Consider the following 22,494-nt stretch of genomic DNA (forward strand, 5'->3'; position numbering starts at 1 on the left):
AAAATGAAATCATAGAGACGTGAGCTCAAGCCTGTGTTTGTTCAACGGAGCTTTCAGTTGTCTTTCTGTTGTATCTCCTGGAACATCACACTCACTCCAGGAGCATGGGTAAACTAAAGGTAAACTAACAAAATTTGAAACAAGTTTTGTATTCACACAATGCTTAGCCCTTAATCATGCTGAAGTGATATTTCCTCTATTTTAGCTGTCTGAATCTCCAGAAATGGAAATAAAGGTTTTCCTATGCAATGACATGCTTTCAAAGATAAACGACGAGATTACCAAAAAAGAAGGCCAACAGGAAAAAAAGAGACAATAGAAAGAAATCCATGAATACCCTAGTTATCGGACAAAATTTTCAAAATAAGCATGAAAAATATATGTCAAGATTAATAATTTCACCAGAGAACCAGAATCTACTTTTTTAATCAATAAGAAATTAAAGAATGAAAAGCAATTGCACACAACATTCTATAACTAAGAAAATTACCCTTCAAAAGGTAAAGGTGAAATAAAGATATTTTCAGACAAGTAAAAACAGAAAATTTATTGCCACTGGAAGTTCTGAAAGAAAGTGGTTCAAGATGATTCAAGAAATAGAAGGAAACCATTATTTCCAAAAACAATGGAAATATAAGTATGTGGGTAAATCTAAATAAATAATGAATATATAAAATTACAATAATGTCTTGTGGTATACAAAATAAGTAGAACTTGAATGCAGGTCAATAAGAATATAAAGAGAGTGAGAGGAAGACAATATTCTTTAAATCACGTGAAGCAAAAAAAAAGTATCTCCTACATCAGCTGCTCAATCTTTTCTCAAATTCCAATGAACATCAGTGAAGAGAATATCTCTTAAGATAACAGGCACACAAACTGGAGACATTCTGTTCAATTTTTTACCCTCTGTTCTCTTAGAATGACTTTTCTTCATCTCCTAGTGCTCAGACAACATGAAAACAATTCTCAAATATTAAATAAATCAGTGCCATTCAAACTTTAAGACACTAATAATAACCATTAATCATGACAATAACAATAATAATTTTTAGAATACCTACTAAATAGCAGTTTCTTTACATACATTATCTCTTTCCATCCTCATGACAGACAATGTAGGTTGACAGAAACAGGGATACGATTTCATGGACAAGAACAGTAAAGCTCAGATAATTTGAACACTGGTCCAGGGTTACACAACAAAAAATGAATAAGTCAGCACTCAAACTTTTGTCTGAAGACAAAACCCGTATTTTGTCGCATTAAACTGCATCACCTACATAAAATGATACAAAAGTCAGTGTTAAAGGAAGTACTCGTTCACTGGACCTAAATTAATGGTGAACTGAAGTATTTAACTACTCCTCTATGTAAAGTTAAATAATTCTATTTCAAGGTCAATTTTGTAACATTTAACAATCATGTAGGAGAAAGGGAATAGATTACTATAAAATAGGATAAGGAAATCAAGTTGTTCCCTGTGACATCAAACATACTTAACAAAATATCTCATTTCAATTACATCCCAATTCCAGAATCTTAAGAAATCAAGTCAGTGAGGTGTGCCCTTATACAATACCAAAAAAACCCTGTAAATATAGAACTACATTTTAAAACCCATATCACATTCATATGGAAATGCAAGAGACCCAGCATAGCTAAAACAGTTTCAAAAATGAAAAACAAAGTTGGAAGACTCACATTTTCTATTTTCAAAACGTACTGCAAAGCTACAGTAATCAAGACAGTATACTACTGGCAAAGAATAGATACAGGTTAATCTAAGAGGAGAGAGTCCAGAAACAAGCTCATACATATCTGACCAACTGATTTTCATCAAGGGCACCAAGACCATTCAAATGGGGAAAGATGAGTCTTTCAACTAATAGTGCAGGGACAACTGGATACCATAGACCAAAAAAATGACATTGTATCCCTACCTCACTCTATATACAAAAATTAACTCAAAATGGATCACAGACTAAACAAGAGCTAAGCTAGAAAAACTGCTGGAATGAAACATTTGTGACTTTGGGTTAGGCAATGGTTTCTTAGATAAGACACCAAAAGCACAAATGGTCAAAAAAACAGAACAACAAAAACACAGATAATTTGGACTCTAAATCATCAAAGGAGCAAAATGACAGGCCACCAAACTGGAGAAAATACTCACAATTTATATATCTGATCAGGGAGGGTCTAGCATCCAGAATATACCAAGAATTTTAACTACTCGATAATAAAAGACAACCCAGTTACAAAATGGACAAAGGATCTGAGTAGACATTTTCCCAAAGAAGATATCAGAAGATACACAAAGAGCCAATAAACCTATGAAAAGATACTCAATACCACTAGCTATTAGGGAAACGGAAATCAAAACTGCAACGAGATAGTACCTCTCACACACCTAAATGGCTATAATAAGAAAGATATACAATAACAAATGTTGGTGAGGATGTAGAGAAAATGAAACATATATTTTGCTGGTAGAAATGTAAAATGATGCAGTTACTCTGAAAACAATTTGGCAATTCCTCAGAATGTCTACCTGCAATGAGGGAGACCTGGGTTTGATCTCTGGGCTGGGAAGATTCCCTGGAAGAGGGCATGGCAACCCACTCCAGTATTCTTGCCTGGAGAATCCCCATGGACAGAGGAGCCTGGTGGGCTACAGTCTATGGGGTCTCAAAGAGTTGGACACAACTAAGCACAGAACAGCAACAAAATGTTAAACACAGAGTTATATATGACCCAGCAATTCCACTCCTGGATACAAACCCAAGAGAAATGAAAATATAGTATATACCCATACAAAACCTCTTGAAGTCTTGACATATACAGTTTCACAATAGCACCTATGTACAAAGAAAAAATATATCATAATCTCAAAAAATTAGCTCATTCCTTCACCTAATAACTGTGATTTGCCTCAATGAGACTGTTAAAAAACTATATATGAATAATGGAACTTCTATTATAGAAGAAGAAAGTAACAAGCAAGTACTGTTTCTTCTATGAAAAAAGGTTTATCGTGCCAAGTAAAAATTATATCCAAATCTGACTTAACCTTAACCTTTGCAGTTATGGTTATTTCCTAGAGTCAAAAGATGTCTAGAGATGTAACAGTGATACATCTGGGCTTGGCAGAGAGCAATGACACATGGGAACGTCCCATTCAGGCTGCCTTTCAACTAGCTGCCTCATTACACACACCCACACCCACACACGAGCACACACCCACACACGAGCACACACCTAAACACCTTACATTTTAAACTTTAAGAATTTTATTTTTAGCTAAGTAGAGCCAAATCTAGCAAAGAACTCAATTCCTTTTTTTCCCTGATGTCAGAGCTGAATACCATTGTGTTCAAACTCTTCATTTTATGGATAAAGAAACTGAGGCAAGCAAATATATATTACACCCATAAAGTCACAGACCTAGTTGATGACTGAGCTAAATCTGGAACCTCCACTCGCTATGACTCAGATATTTCCATAATACTGGGCTTCCGGGGCCTACTCAAGGAGAAACTAACACTTACACAGGGACACCTCCAGTTTTCTGTCAGATCTTCGGATGAGAATGTCACTGCCCGGATAATCACAGGGACAACAAAGATTTCTGTCTCTGTCAGAAACACCATCATGCAGAATATTTAAAAATCATGCTCTAGCACAGAAAGACTTTTCCTTAAAGATGCCAAATTATTTTCCTTCTTCTGAACATTTCAAATATAACCTATACATAATAAAACACTTCTATTGTTTATACACAATAAAGCATTCAAGCACACTTTGTTCCAACTTTGTAAATAACCACCAAGGTGTCATCAAACTTTTCAAATGTTATAAGCAGATATCCACACAATGAGATTCAGAACATGTGTGTGCTTCCTCAGTTGCTCAGTCGTGTCCTCCTCTGTGACCCCATGGGCTGTATGTAGCCCGCCAGGCTCTTCTGTCCACGGTATTTCCCAGGCAAGAACACTGGAGTAGGTCCTTCTCCAGGGGACCTTCCCAACCCAGGGATCAAACCTGGGTTTATAAAAATCAATGTAAACAATTATGTATCAGATATACGATACAAAAGAGATTGGGATAATTAACATTAAAAGTTTAAGATTTACTTTTCTTCTATTCCTCTGTATTTTATATAAAAACATATTAAAAGCTTAAAAAAACTTTATATAAAAAGTACCAAAAAATAAATTTTCTATAAAAATCTTCATTTAAAAGATATAAAAACATTTTAAAATATTTTACATTGTAGAACTTTTAGTGAGCAGACAATTGGATACAGCATTTTTTATTTTATCTTAAATTTACCCCTCCTCTCCTCTTATAAAACAGAAAGATAGATGCAGTTGGGAGAGGAATGTTTTGAAGCAAAATGCATTCTTAAGTAGCAGTGGAATACAGAGAAAGTAGAAGAGGACAAATCCCCCAAAAAAAGCATTTCAGAATGAGGTAGGAACAAGTTCTAAAACCATGATTTCAGAACTAAGAAAAAGGAAAATCATTCAGATTTTTATAAGAAAAGGCTATTAGTGTTATACAGGGCTCAGTACAAAGCAGAGTCATATGTGGAAGTTTCTATATATTATATTAAACTTTCGGTTTGACTTTCAGTTAATATAAGCATTAGCCATAATAAAAACAAGTGGTGTGTTTAGAGTATGGTCCTGGAGTTAAACAATCTATGACTAACTAGCTCCTAACTTCGATATACTCAGTCTAATAAAGTTAATGTGAGCACATTTGTGAAAGGGTCTGCTACACAACATGGAAAACTGAAGAGGTCTTTTGTTAGAGCCAAAAGGCACTGGCTAATGTTCAACAACAAGCAAAACAATGTATTTTTTAAACTGTCAATAAACCAGAATGATTAAAGATCAGAAGCAAATTAGCAAAATTAAAGATGAGAATTTCAGGATGAAATGATCACTTTTTAATCTCAGAGCATTGCCAACATCTACAATTCTTAGAAGACTTAAAACTGCAGCTTAGATTTTAGGAGAAACTGACACAGGGTTCTGCAAGTGAGCATCCACTTGAAGGGCTGTATGAGAGTGTGTTCAATCTCAGGTCTGCGGTTCAACCAGCGTACTTCAGTTTTCTTTTGAATTAATAAAATGCTTACAACTGTCAAACTGACTTGCATCAACCTATTTATATCTGTCTTTATATGACAAACATAGACAGTGTATTAAAAAGTAGAGACATCACTTTGCTGACAAAGTTCCATATAATCAAAGCTATGATTTTTCCAGTCATCAGGTACAAATGTGAGAGTTGGACCATAAAGAAAACTGAGCACCGAATTGATGCTTTTGAACTGTGGTGTTGGAGAAGACTCCTGAGAGTCCCTTGGACTGCAAGGAGATCAAACCAGTCAATTCTAAAGGAAATCAACCCTGAATATTCATTGGAAGGACTGATGCTGAAGTTGAAGCTCCAATACTTTAGCCACCTGATGTGGAGAGCCAACTCATTGGAAAAGACCCTGAGTCTGGGAAAGACTGAAGGCAGGAGCAAAAGGGGATGGCATCACCAAATCAATGGACTCAATGAGTCTGAGCAAACTCCTGGAGATACTGAAGGACAAGGAAGCCTGGCATGCTGCAGTCCATGGGATCGCAGAGTCAGACACAACTTAGAAACTAAATAACAAATACAAATTTACCACAATTTCAGCATAGGCCTCACTACTTACATGCTGAAAAGGAGAAGGCAAGGCCACTACACTTTATTATGTCATCTGATTTCCATCCATCAATTCATGCATTCAACAGATTGAGCACTTACCCCCTTCTGTATACTATGCTAGGTACTCGGATATGACATGACAATGATGATTGGAAACAAACATCGACCTTGCCTTCATAGACCTTATATCTAGCAGAGAATAGCCAATCAATCACACAAATACTTTTTTTAACAAAAAAGAAGGAAAAGAATCTATTGTGTTACTCTTATTTCTAAGAACTTAGAACTAGAACTCCTGGCTCTAAATTCATTATTCTACTACATTACAACAACTCAGTTAAGTAGGTCATTTAATTTTTCTCTCATCTTACTCAAAACCCATTTTATACTGTTTATATAACTACTCATCAGAATGTGCTGTAAAGCACTTTACAACTTCTATTTTTAATTTCCCTTTGACGGTATGCATTTTTTAAATGTTGAAAAACCTTAGATTATTTTTCTAAACTTATTTTGTAACACCTTCTAAAAAAGGAAAATGTCATTTTAAAATGCATCATATGAAAATTCCTGTCTATTCAAATGACATTCTGGAATGAATCATCTCCCAGCGCAGTCATTTTTTTAAAATAGTAGGATTATACCATGTACATGCTGATTACTTAGGTAAGTTTCTTCCATTAATTTTGAAAACATTTTTCCTTCTCTCAATCCCTTTTTAAAAAATAGGTTATCAACAGTAGAAATGATAATGTTCTTTTATAAAACAGGTAAAATTTTAAAAACATATATATGTTGATTAAAGTATGGTAATGAATGAACTTGCATAAATGCTGGAAGGAAGGACAGGATTAACATAGATGAATTAGCCACATTCTGACCTTTGTTATTACCTGAACTTTTTCTACCACCAAATTCAGGGATTGGAGCATTCTCTTCACTGCCCATATCTCCTGTACTTACAGTTAGTTATGTCCTCATTATCAGGCTTTCCAATGCAAAAGTACTTTCACATATTCCTAATGCACCAGCCTCTCTTTCTTTCACTTCCTTCCTTATCCATTGCAGATTCCTTGATTTGTCGTTTCAATCACACTTCTAACAGTTCTTTTCATTGCACCATTTGGCCAACTCAACTCTAAATGAAATTAACTACTGTGCTTTCTTTGTGCTTGCAGTGGAGTTTACAACTTTGTAATGTATTAATATATTTAGGTCTGTGATCCATTTTGAGTTAATTTTGTGAAGGATATAAGCTTTGTGTCTAGTCATTCATTTTGAAAGGTATATATATATATCAAAGAGTGAGTGAGCATTCAGGTCTTCCTAAAAATTAGTCTTAATCAATGATAATATAAACATTTTCACATTGCATCAAACATACCTTACTGAGTAGAATATAAAATTCACATAATTTGTAAGATTAAAATAGGTAATTTTAAGGGAATTTCAACCAATGCTGGAATTCCAGGTGATGTGACATTTGAAGGGCAACTAAGCCTTTGGAGGGGCTTCCCTGGTAGCTCAGTGAGAACCAGCCTCTCGAGTAGGAGGTGTGGTTCAATCCCTGGGTCAGGCAGATCCCCTGGAGAAGAAAATGGCAACCCACTCCAGTATTCTGGCCTGGCGAATCCCATGGACAGAGGAGCCTGGTGAGCTACAGGCCATGGGGTTGCAAAGAGTCGGACAGGACTTAGTGACTAAACAATTATAAGCCTTTGGAAAATCAAATTATACCACACCTCTTTGTCATTGCTTGAAGGAAGGCTCAGCCCTAAATGGATCATGTGAAACTAACAATCTTTTCCATGCATAAGTGCTTTTAAAAATCCCTTAGTTCGAGCATAAGTTTATTAAACTTGTGCCAAAAATATAATTGTACTTTGGCCTCATACAGTTCAATATTGGTGGTGGTGGTGGCGGCTTAGTCACTAACTTGTGTCTGATTCTTGCACTCCATGGGCTGTAGCTCACCAGGCTCTTCTGTCCATGGGATTCACCAAGCAGGAATACTGGAGTGGGTTGCCATTTCCTTCTCCAGGGGATCTTTGCAACCCAGGAATCAAACCCAGGTCTCGTGTACTGCAGGCTGATTCTTTACTGACTAAGCCACGAGGGAATCCCATATTTCAATATTACTGGTCAGAAAAAAACATTCCAGAAATATTGCAATTTGCAACAACATGGATGGACCTATTACACTAAGTGAAGTAAGTTAAACACAGACAAATATTACGATATCACTAATCTGTGGAATCTAAAAAATAATACAAATGTATCTATTTGCAAAACAGAAACATATAGACAAAGAAAACATATTGGGAAGCAGGCAAGGGATAAAAAGCGGGCAAGGGATAAATGAGAAGGACTGTGATGGATCACAATAAACTGTGGAAAATTCTTCAAGAGATGGGAATACCAGACCACCTGACCTGCCTCTTAAGAAACCTATATGCAGGTCAGGAAGCAACAGTTAGAACTGGACATGGAACAACAGACTAATTCCAAATAGGAAAAGGAGTACGTCAAGGCTGTATATTGTCACCCTGCTTATTTAACTTATATGCAGAGTACATCATGAGAAACACTGGACTGGAAGAAACACAAGCTGGAATCAAGATTGCCGAGAGAAATATCAATAACCTCAGATATGCAGATGACACCACCCTTATGGCAGAAAGTGAAGAGGAACTAAAAAGCCTCTTGATGAAAGTGAAAGAGGAGTAAAAAAGTTGGCTTAAAGCTCAACATTCAGAAAACGAAGATCATGGCATCTGGTCCCATCACTTCATGGGAAATAGATGGGGAAACAGTGAAAACAGTGTCAGACTTCATTTTTGGGGGGCTCCAAAATCACTGCAGATGGTGACTGCAGCCATGAAATTAAAAGACACTTACTCCTTGGAAGAAAAGTTATGACCAACCTAGATAGCATATTCAAAAGCAGAGACATTACTTTGCCGACTAAGGTCCATCTAGTCAAGGCTATGGTTTTTCCTGTGGTCATGTATGGATATGAGAGTTGGACTGTGAAGAAGGCTGAGCGCCGAAGAATTGATGCTTTTGAACTGTGGTGTTGGAGAAGACTCTTGCGAGTCCCTTGGACTGCAAGGAGATCCAACCAGTCCATTCTAAAGGAGATCAGTCCTGGGTATTCATTGGAAGGAATGATGCTAAAGCTGAAACTCCATACCTCATGCGAAGAGTTGACTCATTGGAAAAGACTCTGATACTGGGAGGGATTGGGGGCAGGAGGAAAAGGGGACGACAGAGGATGAGATGGCTGGATGGCATCACTGACTCGATGGACTGAAGTCTGAGTGAACTCTGAGAGATGGTGATGGACAGGGAGGCCTGGAGTGCTGCGATTCATGGGGTCGCAAAGAGTCGGACACGACTGAGCGACTGAACTGAACTGAGGAGATTAACAGATATACATTACTATATGTAAAACAGATAAACAACAAGGATTTCCTATGTAGCACAGGGAATAATCTCAATATCTTGTAAAAATCTATAATGGATAATAATCTGAAAAATATATGTATGTATGCATTCTTGGCTGTCCACCTGAAACTAACACAGTATTGTTATTATAAATCTATTCTGCTTCAATTTGAAAAAAGCAACATTCCATTTCTGATGACACTATAGCAGTCAATCAACAAATACTGCCTGGACCTGGCACTACCAGTATCACTCAGTGCAGTGCTGTTGCCCGTCGTTCAGCTGCTCAGTCATCTCCAACTCTTTGCGACCTCATGGACTGCAGCACGCCAGCCTTCCCTGTCCTTCACCATCTCCTGGAGTTTGCTCAAACCCATGTCCATTGAGTTGGTGATGCCATCCAACCACCTCATCCTCTGTCGTCCCCTTCTCCTCCTGCCTTCAACCTTTCCCAGCATCAGAGTCTTTTTCAATGAGTGGACTCTTCACATCAGGTGGCCAAAGTACTGGGGCTTCAGCTTCAGCATCAGTCCTTCCAATGAATATTCAGGGTTGATTTCTTTAGGATTGACTGATTTTACCTTCTTGCAGTCCAAGGGACTCTCAAGAGTCTTCTCCAACACTCTTGCTGGTAGTTTCAGCAAATGACATCGCTCTGAGCTGTGTTAGTTGAAAAAGAAAATCCAGAAAACTGTAGAGTTTGCTTTTGGGGTCAGATGGAAAACACTTCAGGATAGCTAAGAACACGGACTCTAGAGTCATACAGACCTGGGGTTGGTGACACAGACAAGATAAACCTCTGAGCCTCAGGTTCACTCCCCACAACATGGGAATAGTAATAGTACTTTCCTTAGAGAGTAGTTGTGTGGATTAGATGACTAGTGTAGAATAGTAATAGTACTTTCCTTAGAGAGTAGTTGTGTGGATTAGATGACTAGTGTATATAAAGCCCTAGGATTTCTGTTACTTAGGTCTTATAGCAGTGAGGCGGCTTGTTGGGACACCTGTGACTTGTGAGCTACACTGCACACAAGTGTTTCACTGGCCTTTCTCTGATATTCAAGAAGGGGCTCTATGAATTAGTGACACTGCAGCCTGCACAGGAGAAAATACCAGTAAATAGTTTTTTAAAGGTTTTTGCAGAAGAAAAAAAAATCAGTGGGAAGGAAGAAGTTTGTGACAAAGAGAAAACTATGAATGTGACTAAAATTTTATTATGAAAAGAACAGCTGCTGTGTTTTTATCAATATTAAACTGAGTACCAATTTTCTACTTAAATTTTATGATGTCATCTCTTACACGTTAATCATTAGTATTATAACTCAAACGTCTCAAAGGAAATGTACCACTGGAAAAAAATCACAAATTACATGAATAAACACAAAATTACTGCTGCAATTTGTAGATGTGAAAACATAAACCATGTGCCTTGGTGTGGCATGGAAACACTGAGATGATGGAAAATAATAAGAAAACATTCACAGTCTATAGCTAATATAATATATAAAGTCATAATAGACATTATACTTACTAGCGAACTGTATGTTCAAAGAAGCAGGTAGCATATCTTACCACTGAACTAGTCTGATTCAAAATTAACTATGTGCTCAGTTACCAAGACCAAGAAGAAATCTAAGGAGCTATGTGAATGTTTATGAAATAGGAGTAAAATCTGAAGAATTTCCCTCTAATTCCACAAAGCAAAGCAGAGATATTCTATATTTTACTTAAAAGAGAGCAATAGGTACTTATAAGAAAGCATGCCAGTCCAAGGCTTCTCTGGTATCTAAAATAAAGCACAGAAAATTATTTTCAAATAAGTTATCTAAATCTTCATTTAATAGCTCAATAGTGAAATAAAATATCTACTTAAGGCAACTTTTCACATAATATTTTATTCCTGATAGCAATAAGCTTGGGACAAAGGCAGGCTTTCTTTCATTTGAAAATGAAAATCATACTCATTATCTGATCCCACATTAATTATAAATTCAGAAGAAACAAAATAAAATATTAATATGGATAGAAATGTACTTCCCCCATACATAAGCATTTGGGTTTATGAGTTCATGGGTATATGTGCATTTATGTGTATATTAAGTGAAGATGAATAATTCTGAATAACGCATGAAAATAGTACAAAATTATCTTTACTGCTTTTTACAAATGAACTACAAGGTTTCTGAAGAGCAGTTCTGATTTTAAATTGCTCCACTGGGGTAGAGCTCCTTAACAAGTATGTTATTCTTCCAGGGACCCTTTCTTTATTTTCATAAGGCTTCAAGGGGATACTGGAAAAATAACATATCAGCACAAATGTCACCACCGTCAAACACTTTAAATGCTTACAAAGAAAAAAAGGAAGGAAGGAAGATGGTGCCATTATTGTATTGGTTCTCTTTTAGGGTACCAACAACCGTTATCTTGCATAAATCAGGGGGATCCACTGTTTACATTTGATTACTTGTACTTATGACTTTTTTGGCATCTGGTCCCATCACTTCATGGGAAATAGATGGGGAAACAGTGGAAATAGTGTCAGACTTTATGGCGATTGCAGCCATGAAGTTAAAAGATGCTTACTCCTTGGAAGGAAAGTTATGACCAACCTAGATAGCATATTCAAAAGCAGAGACATTACTTTGCCAACAAAGGTCCATCTAGTCAAGGCTATGGTTTTTCCTGTGGTCATGTATGGATGTGAGAGTTGGACTGTGAAGAAAGCTGAGCACCGAAGAATTGATGCTTTTGAACTGTGGTGCTGGAGAAGACTCTTGTGAGTCCCTTGGACTGCAAGGAGATCCAACCAGTCCATCCTAAAGGAGACCAGTCCTGGGTGTTCACTGGAAGGAATGATGCTAAAGCTGAAACTCCATACTTTGGCCACCTCATGCAAAGAGTTGACTCACTGGAAACGACTCTGATGCTGGGAGGGACTGGGGGCAGGAGAAGGGGACGACAGAGGATAAGATGGCTGGATGGCACCACCTACTCAATGCACATGAGTTTGGGTGAACTCCGGAAGTCAGTGATGGACAGGGAGGCCTGGCATGCTGCTAATCATGGGGTCGCAAAGAGTCGGATACAACTGAGCAACTGAACTGAACTGAACTGAACTGATAGAGATCAAACTGCTAGTCAGAGCCAGTGCTAGAATTCAAAGGTTTGTCCAATGCCAAAAAATTGATGCTTATTTTCAGATACTGAAAGCACTGAATCAAGGCATATAACAAAATCGGGAGTTCTGGATCAGCCAGAAGAGCAACAGAGATGGGAGGCAGTGAGGAAGGTAGTCTGTCTACAAGGCACATCTGAACACAAAAGTGGGCTGCAATAATAAATCAGAGGAGATGACTACAATGAAAACTCTGGCCTCAATCCAAGGAAAAACAGGAGCCATTCCAAGTTACAGAAGGATTCTGTCAAGGGTACTGAGGCCTCGCAAATGTTTCTGGCAGTTGTATTTAAAATGTGTTATAGGAGATCATGGAGAAGGAGTTACTCGAGGTCAAAACAAGACTCCTAGGGGACGAAAATCAGTTCATGGAATAGAAAAACAGATAAAAGAGAAAATACTGCAGTGGCAACAGTGATAGGATGTAGTGGTGTGGATTCAGAGACACAGAAGATGTTTGTCTGGAAATGTCTTTATTTCACCTCCATTATTTTGAAGGGTACCTTTGCTAGTTATACAGTTCGATAGTGGAGAACTAACAGTTATTCAGGAATGCATCTCGAAGAACAATACTTTGGAGTCTTCTACCCTAAAACAGTAACTGAAGAGAAGACTATCCCAAATAACTTCAGTTATTCAAAGAAATGCATCTTTTAAAACGTAATGATATTAGGTACCAAGAGCCTCCTCTATGTCTGAAACATAGTACTGTACATCTAGTTTCTGAAACTGTGAAAGATGAGATTTTTAAACGGCTGCTACTTACATATTTTACAATTACAGAACTGCAAAGGGTTATTGTTAAGACAGAAATACTAAATGAGAGTCATCGAAGAACAAAACAGTATATTGGGCACAGAGGACAGGAGTGGAAAATGTTTACAAAGTTGAATAAATAAGACTGTTGAATGACTGTAGAGTCTAAATGAGAAAAGCACAGTTATTAAAGTTATTTTTTAAAAATCATAGAAAGTATATATAATACAGGAAAATTACTTATTATTATACAATATAATTTTTTCCATATGTTTAAAATCCCATTACACTAGTGGCTTTCAAATTTTTGACTAGTACAGTCATAACTTCAGATTATGACCCAATATACACATATTAATACATGTAAATATGTTATTGATAAATGTCACAGAGCAATATTTATCCTTACTATACACTGTGTACTAAGATATTTTTTCTTTTCTTTTTATTTAACTTTTATTTTATATTGGAGTATGGTTGATTAACAATGCTGTGTTAGTTTTGTGTGTATAGCAAAGTGATTCAGTTATACATATATGAATAGCCATTCTTTTTCAACTTACTAAGCTATTTCTTATTCCAGTCTTTTTTTTAATACCTCAATGGAGTCCCACTAAACTGACTTTATAACTTAACATATATAGCAAAATCTTTGAAAAACACTGTTATTACCTCCCATGCTCCCTTCACATACTCTCCTTTGCTCTCAGGCTCACCACCCTCAAAAAGACAAAAAAATGGTATTCCTTACTGAAACCAAGCAATATATCAGTCGTTAAAATAAATGTGCTGAACTGAAAACAGACTACAAAGGGGAAACAGTCATATGTTCACACTGGCTACTGACCCATCCATGCACAGACAGAGTAGTAGCTCAAAATGAAGAGGAAATTACAACTCTGTGGTTCAGTAAGGTTATAAGTAAAGAGCTTATGATGCTATGGGGTCTGGGCTGCGTGGCACAAATAGTCAAACTGCTTAAAATTCTCATAGAAAGATGAAGCAAAAAAGAATCAGTGCTTCTGAAATAAATTATCTGAAACGGAGTCCAGTGAAAGAGCCATATAACACTTCACTAGGTCTAAACACTCCAGTGCTCTTGCCTGGAGAATCCCCATGGATGGAGGAGCCTGGTAGGCTCCAGTCCATGGGGTCGCTAAGAGTCAGACACGACTGAGCAACTTCACTTTCACTTTTCACTTTCATGCATTGGAGAAGGAAATGGCAACCCACTCCAGTATCCTTGCCTGGAGAATCGGAGAAACGGGGGAGCTTGTTGGGCTCCCGTCTACAGGGTCGCACAGAGTTGGACACGACTGACGTGACTTAGCAGGAGCAGCAGCAGGTCTAAACAATTACATTCTAGCTAACAAGAATTATCACTTCTGCAGGATTAGTTTAATAGCTAAAGAAAAGAAAGAAAGTCATTCAGTCATGTCCGACTCTCTGTGACCCTATGGACTATAGCCCACCAGGCTCCTCTGTCCATGGAATTTTCCAGGTTGGAGTGGGTTGCCACTTCCTTCTCCAGGGGATCTTCCCAACCCAGGGATCCAACTTGGGTCTCCTGCATTGCATCTGAGCTGCCAGGGAATCCCCTTAAAAGCTAAACACCGAATTTAAAATGTGCATTATTTAAATATTTATTGTACAAATTATTTGAACCTATGGATCATAACTCAATGCCACTTTTGCTCTTCCAGCAAACAATGAAATAGTTCTCATTACATTTTCCCACTTGCCCAAGAACTGAGAGTGAACTTTTGCGCTTCCCTCATTTCCCATGGCATCTCACAATTCAGCCATGGTCAATTAATCAATACAAGTTTAACAAAACATTCTCATGACTATTTTTAAAAATACTTTAGTCAACTGTAGGGAACTAGGAAATTTTGGCTAAAGTTTTAAACTACTAGTTCTCTTCTTAACTGGACAGCAGTAAGCACCCTCTGTTGTATTTTGTTTTATTACTAACAGAAGCAGAAGGTATTAAGAGGTGACAAGAATACACAGAAGAACTATACAAAAAAGATCTTCACGACCCAGATAATCACGATGGTGTGATCATCCACTGAGAGCCAGGCATCCTGCAATGTGAAGTCAAGTGGGCCTTAGGAAGCATCACTACGAACAGAGCCAGTGGAGGTGATGGAATTCCAGTTGAGCTATTACAAATCCTAAAAGATGATGCTGAGAAAGTGCTACATTCAATATGCCAGCAAATTTGGAAAACTCAACAGTGGTCACAGGACTGGAAAAGGTCAGCTTTCATTCCAATCCCAAAGAACAGCAATGCCAAAGAATGTTCAAACTACTGCACAATTGCACTCATCTTACACACTATGCTCAAAATTCTACCAGCCAGGCTTCAACAGTACATGAACTGTGAATTTCCAGATGTTCAAGCTGCCTTTAGAAAAGGCAGAAGAACCAGAGATCAAATTGCTAACATCCGCAGGATCATCGAAAAGACAACAGAGTTTCAGAAAAATATCTATTTCTGCTTTATTGACTATGCCAAAGCCTTTGACTGTGTGGATCACAACAAACTATGGAAAATTCTTAAAGAGATGGGAATACCAGACCACCTGACCTGCCTCCTGAGAGATCTGTATGCAGGACAAGAAGCAACAGTTAGAACCGGACATGGAACAACAGACTGGTTCCAAATCGGGAAAGGAGTACGTCAAGGTTGTATATTGTCACCCTGCTTATTTACTTTATATGCAGAGTACATAATGAGAAAGACTAGGCTGGATGAAGCACAAGCTGGAATCAAGACTGCCGGGAGAAATATCAATGACCTCAGATATGCATATGACACCACCCTTATGGAAGAAAGTGAAGAAGAATTAAAGAGCCTCTTGATGAAAGTGAAAGAGGAGCATGAAAAAGTTGGCTTAAAACCCAACATTCAGAAAACTAAGATCATGGCATCTAGCTCCATCATTTCATGGCAAATAGATGGGGAAACAATGGAAACAGTGACAGACTTTATTTTAGGGGCTCCAAAATCACCACAGATGGTAATTACAGCCATGAAATTAAAAGACACTTAATCCTTGGAAGAAGAGCTACGACCAACCTAGACAGCATGTTGAAAAGCAGAGACATTACTTTGCCAACAAAGGTCCGTCTAGTCAAAGCTATGGTTTTTTCCAGTAGTCATGTATGGATGTGGGAGTTGGACTATAAAGAAAGCTGAGTGCTGAAGAATTGATGATGCCTTTGAACTTTGGTGTTGGAGAAGACTCTTGAGGGTCCCTTGGACTGCAAGGAGATCCAACCAGTCCATCCTAAAGAAAATCAGTTCTGAATATTCACTGGAAGGACTGATGCTGAAGCTGAAACTCCAATACTTCAGACACCTGATGCGAAAGGACTTATTTGAAAAGACCCTGATGCTGGGAAAGATTGAAGGCAGGAGGAGAAAGGGACAACAGAGGATGAGATGGTTGGATGGCATCACTGACTCAGTGGTCATGAGTTTGAGTAAACTCCACGAGTTGGTGATGGACAGGGAGGCCTGACGTGCTGCAGGCCACAGGGTCGCAGAGTCGGACACAACTGAGCAACTGAACTGAACCACTTAATATAGGAAATGTTTCAGATCTAAGAAATGTGAAACTGTCTATACCTTTTGCCTTACTCTAGTCCCTTTACCTTCACCCTCTTTTCTGCTCTTCCAAATTTCAAAGCATTTAATTTTGACACAACTAAACTACCTTCAATTGAATCCTCCCTTTATTGAGTGAAATCTGTTTTTTTAAAAAAAGAGAGGATAAGATCTGTCTCACAAAGATTTGCCAAAATAAAAGCCTACTCACTCAGAAAAACGGTAAGCCTTCTAACTAGCTACACTGTGTAGTTACCAATGAACCACAGAGTTGTAATTTCCTCTTCCTTTTAAGGAGCCCTGCAACCACCTATGTGAAGATGGATCAACAGCCTAGCACAAACTGTTTTCTGAGTGGGGGAAGAATCAGGAAACTAGTTCTTACCCATCATCACATCCCAGGAAGACGTGGCTGGCTCCTTCTGGATAGTGAATAGATAAATACAGGCAGACTCTAAAATCGTAAGTAAATAATTGGCCCATTTAGTTTTTCTGGGACCAAAAAAGGATCACACTTTAAATTCTAAAGGTGAACTAATTCAGTGTCTGAATGCTGAAATACACCCTTAAATTCTCTGCAGACCTGGATCAATGGGAGGTACCATGTATCTTCTTATTTATGGTACTTCTCCTAAGCTTTTGAACAGTCTCAGTTCCTTCAAAACCTTCACACATATTCTTTCCAAAACTCAATTCAAATTCCACCTGCTTGGCAAAAATCTCCGTGAGCCTCCCAAATGAAAGACATTTTTCAATTCTGTGAAATCCCCTTGTATTTTATCTGACCCTTTGAGGCATATTTACAGTTGTCTACATACACAGTTTATCTATCTACTATAATGTAAATCCCTGAGGACAAAGGAAGGGTATCATTCATCTTTATATCCCCAAAGTACATATCCTAGGGCCTTTTACAAGTTGGCATTCAGTCAATAATTGGTCAATACTTCAATCTTGGACTCATATAAGAACCAGTTCCTACTGAAAACTGTTTATACAATACCTAGCACAACACAACCCAGGCAGGTATTTTTATATGCCCATTTTATCTGTTGCTGTTAAGATTACAAAAAAAAAAAATTGTTGTATGTATTTCTATATCTTACTACTTTACTTCTACTTTTAATAAACTTTACCCTGTATATCTACTAAGTGCTTGTCACTAATATATTTAAAGTTTTTAAAAGTACACCAGCCAAATCAAATATATATTTTTTGCACTCAAATAAACATGGGTTTAATTAGTGACTATATAAACAAAATAATAATTTCTAAACTCCAGTACTTTGGCCACCTCATGCCAAGAGTTGACTCACTGGAAAAGACTTTGATGCTGGGAGGGATTGGGGGCAGGAGGAGAAAGGGACGACCAAGGATGAGATGGCTGGATGGCATCACTGACTCGATGGACGTGAGTCTGAATGAACTCCGGAAGCTGGTGATGGACAGGGAGGCCTGGCGTGCTGCGATTCATGGGGTCGCAAAGAGTCGGACACGACTGAGCAACTGAACTGAACTGAACTGAAACACCTACGAGGCCCATGCCTCTCTGTGGCCACTGAGGTAAACACACTCAACCCTTTACAAACACCAGTGATTGGGAGAGAAGGAGAAAAGACATACCACCAGATACTGTACTTAATTCCTTGTGTCTGATTACTATTAAGAAGTTCAATATCAGATTTTCTGTTTTTAATAATAAAACAAAAGGCTGATAAAATTAGTTGACAGTGTAGGTTGCTTTCACACAGATGATCTTCAGCAGGCTCTGTACAGACTGAATTGATAGGGAGAGAGAATAAGCACCCTTTTAGACTCAGTCTTAGGTTCTAGGTAGGAGAAGGGGGGATATACAGAGGTCAAATAACAATCTTCATAATCAGGTGCTTTGCAATCATCCTAAATGGGCAAATAAAAACCAGTACACATGAAAAAAAAAGCGCTAGAAAACTACACAAATAATTCAGAGATAAGCCAAGTGCTATGATAAGCCAAAACTAGAGGCATTTGAAGAAGAGCAGTTTATATGATCATCATGACAAAGCCACAGAAAGCTGAGCTGGGAATAAGCTTGGGTATTATTGGTGGCCTGGGAGGATGGAGCTTGTACAAGGACACAGAAGGTTCAACAAATGATATGTTTACATTTAAAAAACCAAATGAAAGTAGTGGATCATTGAGATAGTGAACATTCTGAATAGAGACATAAGATCATGAGGCTAAAATTAAAATAAGAGTCATCTGAATAGGGATATGCTCTCTGGAGGAAGAGCCTTATTGCCAGTACCTAGAAAAGTAACTGGCAAAAGAAGGGGCTCAATAAACGTTTTCCAAAATAATAATTGGATGTACAGATGGATGGATAAGAGCACAGTCTAAATCAGAGAGACTGATTGGGAAACCAAGCAAATGTCTTAATTCAGGCCTAAAAGTAGTAACAGTAAAAATGAAGAGGAAGTGATGAGTACAAGAGACAACTCTAAGTAAGTAGTAATAAATTCATGACAGAAGGGGAGGAGATATGGGAATAAAAAACAGATGGATCAAAGTTTTTTCAAAGCTTTTTCAAAGTTTCCAAAGTGAATGGGAGAATGCAGGGATCTTTTCAAAGGTAAACAAAATAAGATTACATTTAGGCCAATAGATTTTTGAAATGAAGACAGAACTTCTAATTGTTATAGTAATTAATAATTTGGAGCTACAAGATTAGGCAGATTCTTTATCAGCTGAGCTACCAAGAAAGCCCAGAAGTACAGAACTGATGATTTAAAATCCGCCCCTCCATAAAAAATGTATTAGAATATATAAAAGCTAGCAATTTCATGAAAAATTCCCAAAGGAAACATATCTTCCAAAAAATCATTTTTATCATCATCAACAAAGCAATAACATGACTCTAATTTATTATCAGTATTATTATTATAGCTGCTAACATTTACTTAGCCTTTACTATGTATTATGCACCACAGTGATTTATATATATTATTGCATTTTATCCTTACAATGATTCTAGAAGATTGTTATGATTGTACCCACCTTCTAGAATAGGAAACTGGGACACAGAGTAGTTAAATAACCACATTTAAGTGCCAGAAGCAGAACTTAAATCCAAGTTTGATAATATTCTAGGCCAAATATTCTCTAAGATCCTGGATAGAAATTTAAAAAAAAAAACCTCAACATTGCTTTTCCTATTTTAAAAAAATCTTAATCTATGAAGGTTTCTATTACTGTTTTACAACTTATATAATGTATTAACACTGCTGCTGCTGCTAAGTCACTTCAGTCGTGTCCGACTGTGTGACCCCATAGACGGCAGCCCACCAGGCTCTGCCGTCCCTGGGATTCTCCAGGCAAGAACACTGGAGTGGGTTGCCATTTCCTTCTCCAATGAATGAAAGTGAAAAGTGAAAGTGAAGTTGCTCAGTCATGTCTGACTCTTCGCGACCCCATGGACCATAGCCTACCAGGCTCCTTTGTCCATGGGATTTTCCAGGCAAGAGTACTGGAGTGGGGTGCCATCGCCTTCTCCGTGTATTAACACAGTGGTATATAAATTATAACTAAGCACTCATTTATGAGGGAGAGACAGTCTGTTTTTTCTAGTAGGAATGGGAGATCAAAACAGTTTATATATATATACATGTATATATGTTTTATACACACACACACACACACACACATACACCCTTTCCTGTCTACCTTTGTTTCCTACAAGAATTCAGTATCAAAAGTTTTATCTTCTGTTTTCTTTAAAAAGAGACCACTTAAATGCCCAGAAGAATTAAAAGTAGGGTCTTGAAGATATATATATATATGTATACACACACACACTCACACTCACACTCACACACACCCACCCACCCATGTTCAGAGCAGCATTATTCACAATAGCTAAAATATGGAAGCAATCCAGTGTCCATTCATGGGTGAATGAATAAACAAAAATGTGATATATACATACAAGGGAATATTATTCGGCTTTAAAAAGGAAGGAAATTCTGACACCTGCCACAACATGGATGAAACTTGAGGACATTATACTAAGTAAAATAAACCAGTCACAGAAAGAAAAATACTGCATGATTTCATTTACATGAGGTACTTAGAGTAGTCAAAACTATAGAGACAGAAGGCAGAATGGTGGTTGCCAAGGCCTGGGGGAGAGAGAAATAGGGAGTCATTGTTTACAGGTTATAGAGTTTCAGTCTTACAAGATGACAAGGATTATGGAGATGGATGGTTGGTTGCACAACATTATGAGTGCATTTAAAATATACCACTGAACTGTACACTTAAAAATAAGTTAAGATGATAAATTTCATGTTGTGTGTATTTTGTCACAATAGTTTTTATTTTTTGTCTGGCTATTGATTGTGAAAACTGATAAACATGTTTTACTATTGTGAACAAAAAAAAAAAGGAAGAAAAAAAAAAACAGACCACAGATGCTCAGATTCTCTATTTACACATTCATTTATTTTAAAACTATCTATTAACTGCTTCTCTTATGCCAAACTCTGGTGGTACATTCAGTGATTTCTAAGAAACAATCCCTGATTTTAAGGAGGTCAGTAAGGAAGTCAGTGATGTAAAACCCAAACATATAAACAAATCATTCTAAGTTAATATTCTAAGAACAATAATCGTGATAGTCAAAAGCTAGCACTTTCTATTAGGTACTTGTTATATGCTAAGTAAACACTTTTACCTGAACAATGTTAGGAGAGAGATGGATTATCATCTGTACTTTACAGAAGATAAAACTGATTCGGATAGGTTAAAAAATACTCTCAAGAGGGCCCGGCTTAGAAACATGTGAACCCAGGCAGGTTGATTCCAGACCCCATTCTTCTAGCCACACTCCCCAGAGTGGTAGAAAGGGGGTCTAGGGGAACAGACCTACACATACTACTTTTGTTTGCTAGGTCTCCAATACCCAAAGCCAAACTCTTTCATTTTCATTGCCTATTGAAACAAATCACATATTAAAAAACAACACTACAACAATAAAAATCAGGCCATACTCGTCAGACTTGTAATTCTAACATTTCATTGAAAAATGTATATTGCATTCTATAATGCTATATTTTAGAAAACATGGCAACAAAACACTTTTGTTTATACAAAAGTGCTCCCCAGCTTAAATCAAACTGGAATGGGTTTACAGAATTCAACATGAGCAACAGTCTTAAACCAGAAATGTGATTTTTCAGAAGTTGCATACTTAAGATTCAGTAACTAGTCACCATCTATTTTAACCCAAATATCTGCTTCTATGTGATCTCAAAGGCATCCTGAAGTAAACTATATAGATGGTAAAGTTTACCATTCAACAGGCTTCTAAAGTTTAATCTAAGTCTCCATATACCTCCATCCACCCTGAATGACATTAAAATAGAAATCAACAGTACATGCTGCTGCTGCTGCTAAGTCGCTTCAGTCATATCTGATTCTGTGCGACCCGATAGACGGCAGCCCACCGGGCTGAGAACCTGCTATATCAAGCCAGCTGCTTTCAGTGAGGATTCGTGAAAAGTGGTTCCAAAAAACAAACTTCACTTTGTCTTGAACATTCTGAGAACATAATGGATCTTTAAATATTTATTACCTGACTAAGGCACATAAACATAGCAATTCCTATGGCTCTACTTAGATGCCACAGTGATAAGTACAATAGAAATGAAGAGTCAACAACCAAAAGGAAAAAAAAAAAAAACAACCAAAAGGTTTATATTTTCCTATTACCATGGACTAGACTTTCAGCAAAACCTTGTTTTGTACT

General features: G+C 37.4%; 1 protein-coding gene across 6 annotated transcripts in view; it reads right to left on the reverse strand.

Annotated features, from left to right (window-relative positions):
* The window catches only part of NME7 (NME/NM23 family member 7), a 240,091-nt gene that overhangs the window by 199,523 nt on the left and 18,074 nt on the right, over positions 1-22,494 (reverse strand). For 2 of the 6 annotated variants that reach the window (XM_069545585.1, XM_069545587.1), the window contains exon 2: positions 3,552-3,637. The exons of 1 other annotated variant lie outside the window; for it this stretch is intronic. Coding sequence is in view for 1 of the 5 variants with exons in the window: in XM_069545583.1 (XP_069401684.1) it covers positions 3,552-3,637; positions 3,804-3,840 (123 nt within the window). In the remaining 4 variants the exon portion in view is untranslated. Of the gene's footprint in view, positions 1-3,551; positions 3,638-3,803; positions 4,045-10,910; positions 10,943-22,494 lie in introns of those variants that run through there. 3 more of the 6 variants (XM_069545583.1, XM_069545586.1, XM_069545588.1) reach the window with 3 other exon arrangements.

The sequence above is a fragment of the Ovis canadensis genome, chromosome 12 (assembly GCF_042477335.2).
Source record: "Ovis canadensis isolate MfBH-ARS-UI-01 breed Bighorn chromosome 12, ARS-UI_OviCan_v2, whole genome shotgun sequence".
In the NCBI taxonomy this organism is placed as follows: Eukaryota; Metazoa; Chordata; class Mammalia; order Artiodactyla; family Bovidae; genus Ovis; species Ovis canadensis.